Source organism: Myotis yumanensis, unplaced genomic scaffold, assembly GCF_028538775.1.
Source record: "Myotis yumanensis isolate MYYU_CA2020_CCGP unplaced genomic scaffold, mMyoYum1.0.hap1 SCAF_2, whole genome shotgun sequence".
In the NCBI taxonomy this organism is placed as follows: Eukaryota; Metazoa; Chordata; class Mammalia; order Chiroptera; family Vespertilionidae; genus Myotis; species Myotis yumanensis.
The window spans coordinates 22,641,192-22,659,521 of record NW_027223753.1 but is presented as its reverse complement, the minus strand read 5'-3'; the positions used below and the strand labels follow the sequence as shown (position 1 = coordinate 22,659,521).

Here is an 18,330-nt window from a genome sequence, read left to right as displayed (position 1 = left end):
CAGGGACATTTCTCCAGGCCCCTTCCCTTGTCTTCCCAGGGGGATGAGAGCCAAATGTCAGGACATGCAGATGAGACTGTGGGGGAACAACAGGCAGGAAGGGTTGATGGCAGCGCTGCCTCCCATCCTCATGAGCACAATCAAATATTCAAATGGGATCCTTCTTGAGGGGAGAGGAATGAGAGGGTTTCCAGATGATGCTGGGCACAATTAGGTGTGGCAGGAAGTTCAAGAAAAGAGGTATCTGGGGACCATAAACTGAACCAATTCAGGCCTTCCCAGATGTGACTTCTAGGTAATAAGGAACCCTTCACCCATCGTGTTTTTGATGTAACTCATCAAGTTGATTCCTTCCATTCTGTAGCCACTTGGGAGGAGCGGAGCTTTCCTATGCTGTGGGTGCTGGGAGGTGGTGGGCGTGGGTGTGGGTGCCTGTTTGGGGAGGGGAGGTGTTTGTGCTTCACTCAGCTCCCTTGGTTACATAACAGCTTTGATAAGACTTTACTTTGGAGCGGCTGCTACTGCCTGAAGCAGTCACCCCTCCACCCCCACGTGGAATGCTGGATGTCCACCCCCTTCTCCCTGGCCTCTTGTAGAGTCCTGCTATTCATAATCCAGTACTCCAGCAGCAGATTTCCTGCTGGGAGATGTCTTCTGCTTGCCTCCCCTCTCCCTACCCAGCTCCTGTTTTTTTTTCTTTTTAAATACTTCTTTTGTTATCTTGAGCCCAGGTCACCTCCTTTACATGTTTAAGCTTCCCTTTCCTACCCTCTCCTTGGCAAGGCCCTTGGGCTGGGCTGGGAGGGGTTCACTGAAAATCACGAAGCTGCCCTCTAGGGAAGAAGGAGGCATCCCAGGAGGTTTTAGGGCCCAGGGGTAATTTTCTTACTGCTTCTTCCTTGTGCCCAGTTCCAGTAACTGTTTTGGAGTCTGGGAGCAGTAGAACATACCCAGAGATACTGGCAGGAAGAACTCTGGCCTTGATATTTTCTCTTCATTTTCCCTTTTAGAATAAAAGAGTTGTGCATATAGGGGGTGGGGACTGCCTCTTGGGCACATTCTATTGATAATAGAAATGACTTTCCAAGTGTAGAAGTGGGAGACTGGCAAGAATAGAGAGCAAATGCAAACTTGCGGTGTCACTTGGAGAGAATAGGGACTCCTGGCTTTGTGCACAGGACAAAAGTCAGAGAGGGTCTGGATATCTCTGCTCTTTCAGCACATGTGCATATGTATTTCTGCCTGTGAGTGGGTATGCCACTGTGTATATGCACATACGTATGTGTGAGGATGCTATATGAATGTGTACCAACATATTTATGTAGAAGTTTGTGTAGAAGTGGACATATATACATGTTTATACGTATGTATGGCTTATGTATGCATCCATGCACATAGGTGATTGTGGAGGCAATTACTTAATTAAACCTATGTGTGTGGTGCTCATCCAGTGATGCATATATGTGAGTATAAGTATGCATGTGAACATACATGTGGGAACACATTTATGCACATATGAATATATGTACATAAGTTGAGTCATGCATGTGAATTAATATGACAGAAAGAAAGAATGAGAGAGAGAGAGAGAGAGAGATTGATTCTGACTGAACATTGAGGCTGTCCAAAAGTTGTTTCCCACAAGCTTGAACTTGATCTACTCTGATGCCTGTGGCTCTTCTTCAGAAAGCAGGTTCCTGAGTCTCTCAAATTCTCTTGTCACAGGGACCCAGTTGTTCCCCACCACCATCCATATGAAGGGAGTTTGTAGAAGAGAAACCTATACAGCCTTGGGGACATCTGGGAAAGGAGCTGAGACTAAGGCTGATCAGATACTAGGGTGCTCAGGGGTATATATGGGGAAAGAGTTTGGGAGCTTAAATATTCACATCACTACAGAGGTCTCAAGAATCAAGCGGAACCAGTTGTGTTTAGTGGATGAAAGGGACAGGCATAGTAGGTAGGCCCAAGTGTGTTCATAATCCTCACACATATGGGGCATGTGGCAATATGTGCGTACATGTACATGTATGTTACTTGTCAGTGCCTTAGTATGCATATCTCAAAGTAAATACACTTTCTAACATGTAAACACATGAAAAATCCAAAAGATATGTTAGCATGTGCATGTATGCTAGCACACGTATCTGTTTGAAGAAAGCATGCAGAAATATGTGGGCATATGCTAACACTGGCCTGATTGCAACCTGTGACTGCATACATGTGCACCTCTCTCACCCTGCTTAATCACAGCTTGTAAATAGTCCTGTTTCCATCACATGTGGCTCACCCAGTGCAGCCAATGTTTATTTTATGCCTGTGATGTGCCACGTACTGTGCTGGACACTGGGGATGGTCCTTGACCTCAGGTAACGTACAGTGTAGAGAAGGCAAAATACCTGGAACCAAGTAAGGAAGGTAGGAGGGCATGTGTTCATCAGGGGCAGTGGGGACCGATAAGGGGGTGGTCAGTTCTGGAGTGGGGAAGGAAGGGGTTTGGTAAAGGATCTAGAGGAGAGGAGGTCTTTGAGCCAAGGCTTGAAGGTTGAACAGGTGTTCTTCAGGTGAGCAACTGTAGGAAAAGGAGTTTCAGTGACAGGAAATGTCCCAACTGGTCTCCCTACTTCCACCCTTGCCAGCCCCTCCTCCACAGATTCTCCTGCAGAGCAGCCAGAGTAAGATGAGGTAATGCCTTTCCAATGGCTTTCCATCTCACTAAGAGAGAAATACAAAGTGCTTAGCGGGGCCCGAAAGACAAGTGCTGTGTGTAAAATGCCCCCACTGACCTTCCTGGGCTCAGGTGCCACCCCGACACTGGCTTTCTTGTGGTTCCACAAAGATGCTGAGCATAGTCCCACCTTGAGGCCATTGCACTGGCTTTTCCCTCAGCCTGAAATGCTCTTCCCCCAGATACCCACGTCACTTGCTCCCTCACTTTATTCAAGTTTTTGCTCAGAAGTCACTTTTTTGAGAGGCCAAAGTCTATCTTAATAGCCCCTTGTCATTCTATCCCCTCATGGCACTTTTTTTTTTTTTTTTTAAATTTTAGCACTTACACCTCCATTATTTTATATATTTGTTTATCATTTTTTTCCACTAGAACATAAATTTCATGATAATGGGAGCCTCATTTGTTTTGTGTATTGCTACATCCACTGTGTCCAGAGGAGTTCCTGGCTTAGAGTAGGCCCTCAATACATACTTACCGAATACACCAATTTCAGGTAGATCACACTGGTAGCCAGCGAAGAGAATGGGTGGCGCTGGGCCAAGATGTGACTGCATTCTCTCTCCCTTTTGGGTCTTGTCATCACCACCCCACATATGCTTACTCCTGCCAGCCAGGTCCCTCTGGCTCTCTTCAGTTAATGATACAGGGCTTCCCACTCAGGCAGCAGGGGTAGAGAGCAGGGTCCTGAACAGTGGAAAGGTTTTAGGAAGTTAGATCCAGCAGAGGCTTAGAGACACATGGACCGAGGCATGCAGACCCTGAGAAGAGTGCTCAAAGTCAAGGCCCAGACTTCAGGGCCCAGACTTCTTGAGGCCAGACGCGGTGGGAGACAGGACAGCATCCTCAGACAGCACCTGCAGTCTAGCCCCTACCTCCTTCGCTCCTCTGTTCCTCTCCCTGTCCCACTCCTGCTCCTCTCTCCTGATGGGGTGGGTGCCTTGGCTTGGCTTAGTAGGGAGTGAGTGGTCCCCCTAGTCTGTGATGTGATGGGGGACACTCAGAGAAAAGGGACCCAATTTCTAGAGGACAGCCTAGGAGTTTGGTGGTAAGGAAGGAATCTCTCTGAGTCTCAAGTTTGGCTCTTTTTCCTCTCTCCCAAGAGAGCTTGGAGAATTGAACCTGTGTTTCAGAATGAAAACCTGAGTTTAGACCCCAGGCAGGACCAGTCCGCTGCTAGCATGAAGGGACTGAGTCTTAGAACGTGGGGAAAGCTGGGAGCAGAGTGGATGAGAAATGGAAGACAAGGGAGTTATGGATCAGCCCCTCCCGCGGCCATTCCCTGACCTCTGGGGGATGGGGGACGCCAAGACCCAGGATCCTCTTTGAGAGTTCCTTTCCCAGACCTCTAAGCCTGCTTCTGCTTTGCCTCATTCCCAAGACGCCAGTGCTAGAGCCCCTTTGCGGGTTCTGAGGTGTAGGGGGCCTTCTGCCAATCTCTCTCATCTGGACTAGGGGCAGGGGCGCTGCAGCCGCTCCCCTCCCACCTGGGCTCTGAGCGTGGGGGTTGGGACCAAACAGCCGCCAGAGCCGCCCACCTGCCCGCGGTGTCATGGCAACGACTCTGTTCACGCGGACGATGGGGAAAGGGAGGAGAAGAGAGGAGAGGAGACATCAAGGCAGACGTGAAGATGGGAGGGGGCTCCTCAGGGGTCCTGCGTGCTGGATCCCCCATCCCTCCAGCTTGGCCCGACCTAGCTCCTTTTACCCCAGTCCCCCAGGGCCTGGTGGGACCTGTGCTCCAGTGCTGGCCTCAGAGTGTGCGTGTCCTTGGGTGTCCTGAGTATGATGACCTTGGTCTCCTGTGCTTGGGGCCAGCAGGGTCCTGGGGGAGATGGGGCTTCAGCTTGTGCAGACCTCTCCTTTCCCCACCCGGCAAGTCCTGGATGGTGCCTGGGGCTGAGGGGACGAGAGCCCGACCTACTTCTCCATTTCCTCACTATTTTTCAAAAGGAAAACGACCCACTTTTCAGCCAATCGGACTGGAGCCTGTTCCCAGGCTGATTGCCTTAGCCCCCCTGCCCAGGCCTCTACCCCATCCTCAGCCCATTAGCCACGTGCTGGACCCACGTCCTGAGGAAGCAAGTGCACTTATGTGGAAGGGTCCTTCCCTGCCCCCTGCGCCAGGCTGCGGAGGGGTCTGTTCTGATGGAGCAGGCGTGGGCCAGGGCCAGACTGATCCTACCCTCAGCTTCACTTCGGGCAGATCCCTTCAAAGGCCACAGTCCTGGGCACTTTGAGTGTCCTGTCCAGCATCTCCATACTCTCCCAGGACTGACTTTGTGGAGGGGCAGGTTGGGCCCTGGGTATGGTGGGAGGACTGTAGCCCTCCTCTCTCTATTAGTGGATAGTCATGGGCTGTCATCCCAAACTGCTCCATTTCCACCTGGAAAAGGAGAGCCTGCAGCACTGGAGAACCAAGTGTGTCTGACTGTCTGTCTGTCTGTCTGCCTGTCAGAGCTCCTCCCAAGGAACCCTGCTGGAGGGTTCTGTCTGTGCTTCTTTTTCCAAGCCCCTCCCCCGTCTCCATGATATTGGTCTGGGCCTCAGAGCCCCCTCCCTCCCTCAGCTATATTGGCCTGGCTGGCTTTGGGGGTGATTAGGGATTTAATTATTTAGTTTCCCCAGCTCAGTAGATTAATTCCATCCATCACAGCCTTCTACCCCTCTCAGGGCTGCCTGGCTAGCCCCAGAGGGAGGGAGCATCATTGCTCACCTGGGCCTAGTATTGGATCTGGGAACAATGGATAAAGTTCTTGTTGGGGGAGGATTTGGTGTGTGATATTGAGATGTGAGTGCCTAAGTGATGCGAAATGAAAATGTATATGTGTTGCATGGGTATCAACATGTGGACATGTATATAAGGTTCTGTAGCTGTGGAGTTTCTGTGTGCACAAGCGTGTCCATTGGATGAAAATGCACACGCATGTGAACCCCTTGGGAACGTTTGCATTATGTGATGATGACTGTATACGTGAGGGCAGATACCACGTGAGTTGTGTTGGGTAACTCTGCATGGCTTGTAATTGGCCTCTGGATGAACACGTGTTCGACTGAGAATAAGCAGTTTTGGGAATATGTATGCCCATGTGTGAGGGAGGGATGGCAGGGGGGGAGGTTTCCGGAGGCTGAGTGATGAGTCAGGGCTCACTGGGGGTCCATCTGGTGGCTTTATCAGACCAATTTGGTCAGAGAGACACACTACTTTAGACCTGCCAGGACCTGGTCTCTTAGTGCTGAGAGTGCCAGGGCCTGTACTCAGACCCAGATTTAAATTCCTCTTCCATCACCTGTTGTGACCTTGGGCAATTTTCTTTACATTTCGAAGCCTCAATTTTCTCATCTATAATGTGGGAGTAATAATGGTATCTAATGATAGTTTGCAAGGACTACACGAAAGAAGTGCATCGAAAGCATTGAGCATAATGCCTGCTCAGCTGTAGCCACTCTGAACCTTAGACTTCAGAGATTGTCTGGTCTGAAATGTGTCCAATGCTTGAATCCATCCAACTTCCAAAGTGGTCCTCCAACCTCTGCTCCCATGCCTCCCTGGTCAGGATACTCCCAGCTCTACGGGGAGCCCACATCACACTGGATCAGCTCTGCCTGTGAGGAGTTCTGGTTTAGCTGCACCAAGTCATTTCCCTCCTGCCTTCTCCTGTTTCTCCCCTTCTCCCTATGACCCAGATGAGGGGTACTACTTCCTGATGGCTCAGTCATGGATCCTGAATGTATTGAGTACCTACTATATGCCAGTCTTGTCCATACAGAGAAAGATCAGATGAATACTAGTTTTCAAGGAGCTCATGGCCTGCAAATATTTACCTGACTGTGTTGAAGTATGGGTGAACCAAGATGAGGTAGCAACTGCTGTGCCCTGGGGTTGATGGGGAGGGCACTTGTGGGGAAGCTTTTTTAGAAGAGAGAAGACCTGAACTGCATCAGAGGGCAAAGTTGGGAGGACAGGCCTGCCATATGGAAGGATCTCTCCCCATGCTCTCTCCCATTGTGGTCCTGGCTACTGCTAAGTCTAGAATCCAGAGGAGAGCAGGGCTAAGGTACACTGAAGGCTGGAGCAGGATCAGGCAGTGCCAAGGGGTGGAAGGTGCCACCCCATAAACCTAGCAGTCAGCCCACTCACTAGCTCCAAGGAATCCTGTGAGGCTCATCCCTGTGCTTGATTCCTCAATGAGAGAGGCCGAGAAGAGGAGACAGGCCCTGGTGTAGGCAGCCTCTGCCCCAGCTCACAGAAAGAGCTTATAGGAGAGTGTGCTAACCCAGGAGGCAGTCTCTAAGCTCTGGACTCCATAGGGGAACCAGACATTTGGGCCAGAGAGTAGGAAAGGCCAATGGCCTAGTCTGGATGAGAAGCTGCTGCCCAGTGGACCTTGCTGTTGACTTTGGATCTTACCTGTTTTTCTCTGATGGTCCTGACAGGTTCAGGTCTGGCAGCATCCTGGAAGCCAGGGCAGCACCAGCCCAAATCTCATAAAATACATACAAATGAAAGAAGGCACCAGGATGCTAAAGTCAGGAGACGTCAACATATGGAGATATGTGTGCCAGTTGCCTTGGGTAGATCAGTTTATTTACTCATTGCCACAAACGTAGGAGGTCGGTATTGTTATTCCTATTTTACAGATGTGAAAATTGAGGTTTAGACAGAGTAAGCAAATTGTTCACGGTCATGCAGGTAGGCTGCAATATAATGGTTGGAGGCAGATGATTGTCTTTCCAACACCCAGCAATAAGGTTGCTGGCCTTTCCCTTCCAGATCCCTGGAGGTGTAAGAGGAACCACCAACCCCAGCTGAAGAGGTTGATGGGGTCTGCAAATCAAGTTCTCTCAGATGCCACCATCTTTGGCCACTAGGGCTACTATGCAGTCTCTGGCATGCTCAAGGAGTGGGAGTTCTTAAAAGAAGTCCAGGCAAACAGAAACCCAGGCTGGATTTCCATACGGAATCCTCCAGGGGCTCTCTGAAGCCTCTAGGCCGCAGTGGTTCTCTACCTTCTGGCCCTTTAAATACAGCTCCTCATGTTGTGACCCAACCATAAAATTATTTTCGTTGCTACTTCATAACTGTAATGTTGCTACTGTTATGAATCGTAATGTAAATATCTGATATGCAGGATGGTCTTAGGTGACCCCTGTGAAAGGGTCGTTCAATCGCCAAAGGGGTCGCGACCCACAGGTTGAGAACCACTGCTCTAGGGGAAAAGGAGTGGAGGTCCTTTCTGTGGGCTGTTGGGCACAGGAGTAGAGTAATTGAGGACAGCGAGCGAAGACTTTCATTCATGCAGTAGGTAGTTTTCAAGCACCTGTTCATGCCAGGCATTGTTCTAGGTACTGAGAATATACTACAGGCATGAGGCAGACATAGTTCCTGCCCTCCTGGGGCCTATACGCTGCCTTGGGGAGACATACTATAAACATGTCATAGATAAAGAAAATAATTTTAAAGAGCAATAAGTGTTATGCAGGCAACGGAACAGCTGATGTAGAGAGTACATGGGGGATGGAGCTTGACTTTAGTCAGTGGTCAGGGAAGGCCTCTCTGTGCCAAGACCCAGAAGATGAGACAAACGCCGCCATGGGAATATCTGGGGCAGAGTGTTCCAGCAGAGAGAACATCAAGTGCAAAGCCCCCTGAGGTGGGACTTTCAAAGAGATTATAGGTAGTGTGGGCTATTCACAGTCTGAGCACTGTCCAATGGGTTCAGGAGATAGATTTAGATTTGGGTCTGCCTAAATGTCTTGAGTGTTTTGGAGCAGTAAGTCCATTTTCTGTGAAATTCTTACCTTAAACCCCTAGAAAGAATTGATTAAATACGGTAAAACGATGGATAAAAAAGACCCTAGACCTCCCTCCTATTTTATTTCTCCTTCCTTCTCCATTTTTCTGGGTGCAGTGAGAGTAGAAGGAGGTTTTCCTTTGAGGTCTTAGGGGTTGGGGTGGGGAACAAGATATATGGAGTCTTCAGCAACAGGGTTGGATAGGGGGGTTGAGAGAAGCCAGGGGTGAGGACACCAGCCCAGCTACAGAGATCCTGCCAAAGGCAGCTGGGCAAAGCCAGTGTTGAAATGGTCAAGGGGGCTCAGGCAGAAGTGGATTCAGGAGGAAGTGGGGGTTAGGGGAGGAGGATAATCCATGGGCTCAGGATTGTGGGCTGCAGGGCCGAGGCTCTGTGTTAAGGCTCCCCAGTAGCTGGCCCTTTCACAGTGGACATACAGCCCCAGCCACTCCAGCTGCGTCAGGATGTTGGGGGGTGGGGTGTAGAGGACTGGACAGAGAAACTGCAACAGAATTCTGGCCATTGTGGTTAAGCCAACACAGGGAAAGGGGATGGATAGGCAAAGCCTGAAACTTTGGGGTCCCAAGGGCCCACATGGCTCACCCACAGGCATGGAAGAGCCCAGGCCTACAGCATCCAAATGAGTTCCAGGCCTCACCTGCTGTAAGTTCTGTTGTGTTGGAACTGGTATGGGGATGACCTCATAGGCTCCAGTGTGAAGGGACTAGATGGGCTGATCCCCAGCAAGAGAGCAACCGTACCCCTTTGCTGCCGTCTGGACTATCATGTCCAGCTTATAGCTCTCCAGACAGCGTCCTGAAGGAGAGTAAATCAGTTAATAGTTCATATTTGAAATCTTTATCTCTGCCCAAGGCATCACTGTGTGTCAACCACTAAGATGCTGACATTTGTCAAACACACCTTTGGTCTTATATGGCTGCCCAAGAGAGATTAAATGACCTACCCAAAGACACACTATAAACCAATGGAAATCATAAACATGAAAGTACAAATAATGATTGCTACCTTTATTGAGTATTCAGCATGGTGCAGTACTAAGGGATTTATATGCTTTAACTTGTTAACCATCATATCATTAGTACCTTTCTGATGGCTCTATTATTATCCCCATTTTATTTACTTTATTAAATTTATTGGGGTGATATTGGTCAGCATGAACATATAGGTGTCAGGTGTGGGTTTCTGTCTTACAAGATCTGTATATGGCACCATGTGCCCACCACCCAAAGTCAAATCTTATATTGTCACCATATATTAGGGCCCTCTTTCCCCCCGACCTCCTTCCCTCTGGAAACCACCACACTTCTGTTTGTGTTCACAAGTTTCAGTTTTATATCTCACATATGAGTGAAATCATATGGTTCTTAGCTTTTTCTGACTGACGTATTTCGCTTAGCGTAGTGTTCTCAAAGTCCAGCCATGTTATTTCAAATGGCGCTATTTCATCCTTTTTTATGGTTGAGTAGTATTCCATTGTGTATATGTTCCACATCTTCTTCTTTTTAAAAAAATATATATATTTTATTGATTTTTTTTTACAGAGAGGAAGGGAGAGGGATAGAGAGTTAGAAACATCGATGAGAGAGAAACATCGATCAGCTGCCTCCTGTACACCTCCTACAGGGGATGTGCCCGCAACCAAGGTACATGCCCTTGACTGAAATCGAACCTGGGACCTTTCAGTCTGCAGGCTGACGCTCTATCCACTGAGCCAAACTGCTTAGGGCTTCTTTATCCAGTTCTCTATCTCGGGACACTTTGGTTGCTTCCATGTCTTGGCCACCACAAATAATGCTGCAATGAACACAGAGGTGCATATATCTTTGCAAAGACATGATTTTGAGATTTTCGGGTATATATCCAGGAGAAGAATTGCTGGGTCATATGGTAGCTTTATTCTCAATTTTTTGAGGAATCACTAGACTGCTTTCCATAGTGGTTTTGCCAGTCTACATTCCCCAGCACTGGATGAGGGTTCCCTTTTTTCCACAACCTCTCCAACACTTGCCATTGCTTGTCTTGTTGATAATGGCCACTCTAACAAGTGTGAGGTGGTATCTCAATGTAGTTTTGATTTGTTTTTCCCTAATTGCCAGTAAGGTTGAATATCTTTTCATATATCTATTGGCTGTTTGTATGTCTTCTTTGGGAGAGGTGTATTTTCAGGCCCTCTGCCCACATTTTGATTGGGTTGTTTGTTTGGTGTTGAGTTTTATGAGTTCTTTATATATTTTGTAAATGAAACCTTTGTTGGAGCTACTGTTTGCAAATATCATCTCCCATCTGGTTGGCTATCCCCATTTTACAGATGAGGAAATAGGCTAAGGGAGCTGAATCATCTGCCCAAGTACACATAGCGAGTAAGTGAGTGGAAAGGGACTTGACCCAGAGAGTCTACACCAATAACTGCTTTGATCCAGGGAGTTCGTGAGTCACCTAGGTCTCAAGAAAGGAACATCAACTGATCTGGCTGGGCAGGGCCCCCGGGGGAGGAAACCGCCCTGACTTCTTCCTCTGCAACCCTTTTCCTTCTCTCATTTTCCATTCTTTTTCTGGAAGGTAATTGCTTGGGGCAGTGACAACCTCCTGGTGAATTACACAGCTGGTTTCCCAGTGAGATTTGTAACAACAATCCCGCCAGCCTGGCAGCCCCCAGCAAGTTCCGGTTTAGGAAATAATTGCTGGATTGTGTAGTTGGTGCTAAATTGGGTAATTTCTTGGTGACGGCATGTGTGCCACTTCTTCCATTCCCAGATAGATTCGAGCTGCATCAGAGAATTTGTCACATGCGGCACCCTCCCAGACGCCATCACTCCCCACTCACCAGCCAGCCACAGGCAGTTGCAGAAGTGACTGCTTCCCTGGGCCCAGAGGTTCACCATGTGGGCAGCGCTCTGTGTCCTGGGACTGTAGAGAGATGACTTGGAGCAGTAAAACGGGAAACATAACACCGGCACCCAGAGTTGTCACAGGGCTGCAGAGAGCTTCCTTTACTCTGTACTTACCTGACCTTGGACTTGGAACAAACTCAGTACTCACCACACAGGGGAAAAGGCTAAACCACACTCTGGTTAGCTCTAGAGTATGTGGTATGTGGGAGGGTTTTTTTTTTATTTGTTTCCTTTTCCTAGAATTCATTTTCATTTCTGTGTTTACTTCAGAGCGGTGTTTAATACGTTTGGCTTCTCTGGGCTGGCATCCCAGGTGAGAGGAAAGCTAAGGCATTGGAGAGGCCATGCTGGCTTTGCCACCCACTCTGTGACCTTAGCCTCTTTAAGCCTCGGTTTCTTCTTCGGTAAATTGGGGAGGGGGATAATATCTTTCCCTTGGAATAGTTGTGGGAATGAAATAAAAATGTCCTAAGTGGAGGGATCTTGTACTTTGTAGGCTCACATTCACTCAACAAGCACCTGCCACATGCCAGGCATTGTTCTAGTGGTTGGGGATGATGCACTGCAGAAGATGGATGATATTCCGGCATTTACATGGAGCTTACATTCTAGTGGGAGAGACAGACAATCTCTGCATCACTCAAATTGAAAATGGTAATGATTTAAGAGCTATCCAGGCCCATAGTGCCTTGAGAGCAAACAGCAGGGGGATCTGACCTAGTCAGGGAGGCCAGAGAAAGCTTCCCTGAGCAAGCAACAACTGGGCTGAGATCTGAAGGGTGTGTAGGAGTTAGCAAGGCAGAGGTGGGCAGGCAAAGCTTTCTGGACAGGGGGAACAGGCCCCATGATGGGAGGGATCCTGGGACTGCAAAAGACTGGCCTGGCTGGAGCAGAGGAAGTAAGGGGGAGCGTGTTGTGAGAGGAGGTGGAAAAGTAGGAAGGGCCAGACCTGCAGGCCTTGTTGGACAGGTTAGGGTGTTTTATCTTAAGAACATCAATAAGCCAATGAAGAGTTTTAAGCAGAGAAGCGACATGATCAGATTTGTGTTATCAAATGACCATTTGGATTGGATCAGGGTAAGAATAGAAGCAGGGGCAGCAGTTAGGAGCTTTTGCAGACGTCTAGGCAGGAGGTGATGTTTCGGAGGTAGTTGGATTTAGTTAGCAGTGCTTTCTGCTGCAAATACAGGAAATCTGGCCAACAGTGATTTAAATAAAGAGGAGTTTATTTCTTACCACATTTAGGCCTGGAGGAAGGGAACTGCTTGTGTTGGTTCCCAGGCTCAATGACTCCAAGACTAGCGTTTCTGCAATTCTCTAGGCTTTTCTCTCCTGTTGTCAAGACAGCTGCCCTAGCTCTGGCATCATGGTTGTATTCAAGCCAAGAAGAAAAGATGATACTAGCGAGTTTCACCCTTTTTATCACAAAGGCCAAATCTTCCTTAGAAACACTCATTCGATTTTTATATACATTTCATTAGCCAAAAGTGAATGATATGTCCTCTATTTCCAAGGAAGGCTGGGAAAGGAGGTTGAGAGTGAGTTTTAGCTACTCAGCTAACAGTGATTTGGTGGATATGGAAAGAAGTGAGCAGATCTATTGTTAGGAAGCAAAATCCAGAGGACTTGGTGATGGATCACATTATTAATCTCCTCTTTGTTTTTCCTTCTTATTGATTATGTTTAGTAATAAGATGGCATCAGGAGGAATGTGATTGTAAAACATAATACAAAGGAGAAAGCCTATGTAATTAAATCTATATCAGTTCAGTCTTTTTTCTGCATGTGTGTTAATCTTCACTCGAGGATATTTTTCCCATTGGTTTTGAGGGGGTGGGGGAAAGAGAGAGGGAGAGGAGAGAGAGAGAGAGAGAAACATCGATGTGAGACACATTGATCACACATGACCTCACCAGGGAATCAAACCTGAGACCCTTTGGGCCTATGCTCTAACCACTTACCAACACCAGCCAGGGCTCTTCCACTACTATTAATCTTGCCCGAAAAGCTAGCTCTCCCTGATATCCCTGTGCCTAATAATGGCATCATTAGTCTTCCAGTCACGGCTGTTGCAAAATTTAGAGTCGTCTTTCTTTCTGACTCTCTCTCTCCCACCTCTTGAAAGTATTTGCCAAACCTTAAATGTCTGCTGGAACCCTCCTACCCCATCCCTCAGAATTCCTTATTTGGCCCCCTCTTCTGCCTTTGTGCCTGTTATTTCCACCACTGGGAGTTCTATCTTCCTGCCCCACCTTTGTCTGTGGAACACACAGCGATCTGAGACTGGAGCTGGGAGGGCCATCTTGTTCCCATCTCAAACACACTCTGCCTTGGGAAGTCTTCCTCAATTTCCCCCTATTGCATCTGGTCTTGCTCTCATCTGAACTATTCTAGCATCTTGGTACCTCTTTCCAGCACAGTCATTTATTCATCTACACAGTGAATATTAAGGGCCTGCTCTGGGCAAAGCCCTGAGTTAGGTGCTAGAGATCCAGAGATAAATAGCATTTGGTTCCTACCCTGCAGAAGACCACATTCTAGTTGGGGGGAGACAGAAACGGAAGCAGACAATTTCTATGCAGTATGATAGCTGCTTTCATGGGGAACCCGGGGTGTTATAAAAGCCCAATAGAGAGGCATAACCCAGAATAAGAGTACAGAAAGTCTTTGAGGGAAGGTGGGGCTTAATATGAGCAAGTGGGAAAGGGGAAGGGTTGGGGTAGGGAGGTGGATGAAAGGAAATTCTAGGAGGAGGGACCAGTTTGTGTGAAAATACGACCTAAAATAACCCCGTTATGTAAGAGGTTGTTCCCCTGTTAGATTATAAGCCCCTTGATGATAGGGATCACACTTACATCACCTTTATACACTTCTCACTCAGAATCTGGTTTATGGTAGCGGCTGAACAAAATTTAGTGAAATGGAATCATATTGGAGGGCAATGAAAATGCAGTGGCTCAGCACCATGGACAGATCACTAAGACACCTGCAGTTGGAGGTAGTCCAACCTGTAAGCTCATTTCCATGTATTTGCATAATGAAGCCAACCACATTTCCCTAGGGGTCCAAAGGCTCTGCATCATGGGAGATACAATCAGTCCTGGTTTGGGGGGTTGGGAACGGAAATGGGCAAAGCCAGAGGCTGGTTCTCTGAGGACTCTGGGAGACTGTCCTTTGCTCTCTTCACCATCCTTTTCTTTTTCATCAGGAGCCAGTGGTCCTGAGCCTTCTGAAGTTAGGATTCTGCCTGGTGGTGAGGATCCTGACACCAAGGATGGGACACCCAGGATGGTGAGTCTGGTGGGAGAGTCTGGGAGATGGGGATTAGATTGAGGTTCTCAAACCAGAATTAACTTGAGTTTGAATCTTGATTTAAAGTGACTCACCCACTCACTGGCTTTGTGACTTACCTTTTGAGCTCGGTCTTCTCAAAGGTAGATGTGGATAATATCGACACACAGGATTTCAGTGGGACTAGAGAATATTATGCACAGCACCTGGTACATAGCAAGTGCTTGGGAAATAGTAGGAGATGAGCTGTGAGTAGGATCTGGAGGAAGGCTGAAACACGATGGATATTAGGAGGTGGTGGGTGGGGAGCAAGGGAGGATGAGTCTTGAAGGGGCTGTTGTCTGGAGTCTTTGATGCTGTCATCCCCTCCTGGTCAGCAGATGGCCCAGGAGCTTGGTCTGGGATGAGGGAGGGCGCCGTCTGCCAGCATCTCAGTCCCCGTTCCTCCTGCTGTCACCCCCTCCTGCCATAGCTCCTGTCCTGGCAGCTCTGGAGTCCTGATTGGAGGCAGTTCTTGCTGAGAGCTGACCTCTCTGTCCTGTAGCCGTGGCCAGCCTGGGAAGGGGGCCAGGGGTACTGCTTTCAACATTTTCTCTCCATCACTCCCTACCCTGCGAGCCCGCTGTTCCTGGGAGGTGGAACTCCTGGGTTCCAATCCCAGTTTAGGATTCAGACGCTGCCTTGTACAGCCAGCGTTCCTCCCATTTATGGTCTCTGCACCCTTCATGATTCCCCTTTAGTGGAATGGGGGTGGCAGGTAGGGGTAACAGGCCAAAGGGGAAATTCCAGGGGGGAATATTTGAAATCCGGAAGAGGAAAGGAGTCATCTTAGGTTATTCCTTCCTACCTCAGTCTTGGTGAGAGGGAGAATGAGCCTGCAGCCAGATGGAAGGAACTGGGTGTGAAAGGAAGGGGAGGGGTTTTCCTGCATAATCAAGCTGGATATTTAGATTTGGGTCTGTATATTCTCTTTGGTTATTGCTGCTGGGAGTTGCAACCCTGGGGCCTGGCTCTTCACAGCAGTGGAAGTGGGTAGGGATGGGTCAGAAGGTGTGTCCCTGGATCAATTTGCCTAAAGTCAGCTTGTTAAAAGCCAGTTCACTTAATGACTGGTTTCTTTGAATGTGTTGTACATCTGTTTGGGTATCCTTTTATTTCTGGTAACCCTGGGATTTTTTTTTTAAAAAACACAGCCATTTGGCTGCAGGCATTTCCTTTTGTGAATAAATATTTATCAGATTTGCAGCATTTGATGAATGACAGTATTATTTTGTGCCCTTGTGAGTGTCTTTGTCTAGCATGATTCTTTTAAGGACTTTAAGTCCATTTGTGGAAAGATAGTACAATTAATCTCCATAAATTGATATGCATTACCTAAAGGGATACCAGAATCCTAATAAAAGATAGTTTTAGGTAAAGTGGCCTATTGTTCAGTCTGAATCCCTTTTTTCCCTGTCTCCCAGGAGGTTCTTGGGGCCTGGCCCCCAACACTATGAAGAGCCCTTGCTGAGGCCATGAGGGGTTACCATGGCGACCGAGGCAGCCATCCCCGCCCAACCCGCTTTGCTGACCAGCAGCATATGGACGTGGGCCCAGCTGCCAGGGCCCCGTACCTGCTGGGCTCCGGGGAGGCCTTCTCCACCGAGCCCCGCTTCTGTGCCCCAAGAGCTGGCCTGGGACACCTTTCTCCGGAAGGGCCCCTGAGCCTGAGTGAGGGGCCATCGGTAGGCCCTGAGGGAGGGCCAGGGGGGACTGGAATTGGGGGGGGGTAGCAGCACCTTCCCCAGGATGTACCCCGGCCAGGGCCCCTTCGACACCTGTGAAGACTGTGTGGGCCACCCACAGGGCAAGGGTGCCCCCCGCCTGCCTCCTACACTCCTGGACCAGTTTGAAAAGCAGTTGCCAGTTCAGCAAGATGGCTTCCACACTCTACCTTACCAGCGAGGTCCAGGAGGGGCCGGGCCCGGGCCTGGGCCGGGGTCTGGCTCTGCCCCGGAGGCCCGCAGCGAGAGCCCCAGCCGCATCCGGCACCTTGTTCACTCCGTGCAGAAGCTCTTTGCCAAGTCCCACTCTCTGGAGGCCCCGGGGAAGCGGGACTACAATGGGCCCAAGGCTGATGGAAGAGGTGGCTCTGGGGGAGACAGCTACTCTGGCCCAGGCTCCGGAGGCCCCCACACCTCCCACCACCACCACCACCATCACCACCACCACCACCACCAGTCCCGGCATGGCAAGAGGAGCAAGAGCAAGGACCGCAAGGGTGATGGGCGGCACCAGGCCAAGGCCGGGGGCTGGTGGAGTTCCGACGACAACTTGGACAGTGATAGCGGCTTCCTAGCGGGTGGGCGGCCTCCTGGGGAGCCAGGTGGTCCCTTCTGCTTGGAGGCTCCAGATGGGTCCTACCGGGACTTGAGCTTCAAGGGGCGCTCAGGCGGGTCGGAAGGCCGCTGTCTGGCCTGCACTGGCATGTCCATGTCACTGGATGGACAATCAGTTAAGCGAAATGCCTGGCATACCATGATGGTGAGCCAGGGCCGGGATGGATACCCAGGGGCTGGGCCAGGCAAGGGGCTCCTGGGTCCAGAGGCCAAGGCCAAAACCAGGACTTATCATTATCTGCAGGTGAGGCTTGGTGGGGGTGGGGAACAAATGCCCTCATAGTGTTGTCACCCAGTAAGCTCTGGAAAGGGTTGGATGGGAGCCAGCTGTTGCCATGATAGAGCGTCTAGATGCAGGGAGGTTCTGCCCTGCTTCATTCTGTAAGACCCTGAGCCACTTTTGGGACCTCGGTTTCCCCATTTGTGCAATGAAGGGGCGCTTTGATTTTGATGATGTGTGGCAGTGCCAGGAGGGCTTCCCCTTGACTTGCTGTTTTGGACAAGCTGTGCTGGCCTGTTTTGTGAGGTTGGAGGCAGAATGAGGTTGAGGGTAGGCCGTGGACAGGACAGCATGGTGCTCCCTGGCTGTAGCTTCCCTTAAGATTGGAGGTCAGCAGTTGGAAAGTAGCTCTCCTGCCCCAGGCCTTCTCTCAAATCTGGGTGGTCCAGATATTGTTTGAATATGAAGGTCATTTCTAGAATGTTCCTCTGTGGAGTTTGTCATTCTGGGGTGCCTGTGGTAGGATACCCGTGAGGCTGTGGGAGAGCTCTGGGAGCCTGTCCCCTGGGTTTTCCTAGGCTGGGGGACACACCGGAGTCTGAGCCAAGAACAAGGCTTCCTGGGATTGGATGGTGTAGCTAATAGCTGGCTTGCTGTCCCCATCCCATCTCACCATTGTCCATGGTCTCTGCAGATGAGGCTAAAAGCTCTGACCCCTTCTTCTTATGGAGCCTTCATCCATCCCAGACTGTCTACTCTCCATCTTCTTACTGAGATGGGGTCAGGGCTCATCTCACCATCAACCTTGTTCTTTTTTGTCTCAGACACCCCTCACATAACACCTGAGCTCTTTTCTTGCGCCTTCCAATAGTTTTAGGAGGAAAAGTCAATACAAATTCTGAAGTCCAGCAGTCTTAGGGTTACCTCCCAAGCCCACATTCCATATAGTTAATCCACAGCCATTCATTCAGTGAGCATTTCCTGTGGAGACAAAGATGAAAACACA

At 49.3% G+C, this 18,330-nt stretch overlaps 1 protein-coding gene across 1 annotated transcript in view; it reads left to right on the top strand.

Moving 5' to 3' along the window:
- DLGAP3 (DLG associated protein 3) overlaps positions 1 to 18,330 on the top strand; it is a 59,281-nt gene that overhangs the window by 5,676 nt on the left and 35,275 nt on the right. Inside the window, 3 exon segments of the mRNA XM_070404688.1 lie at positions 14,644 to 14,726; positions 16,190 to 16,486; positions 16,488 to 17,348. Coding sequence (XP_070260789.1) covers positions 16,241 to 16,486; positions 16,488 to 17,348 — 1,107 coding nt within the window. The 5' untranslated portion in view covers positions 14,644 to 14,726; positions 16,190 to 16,240.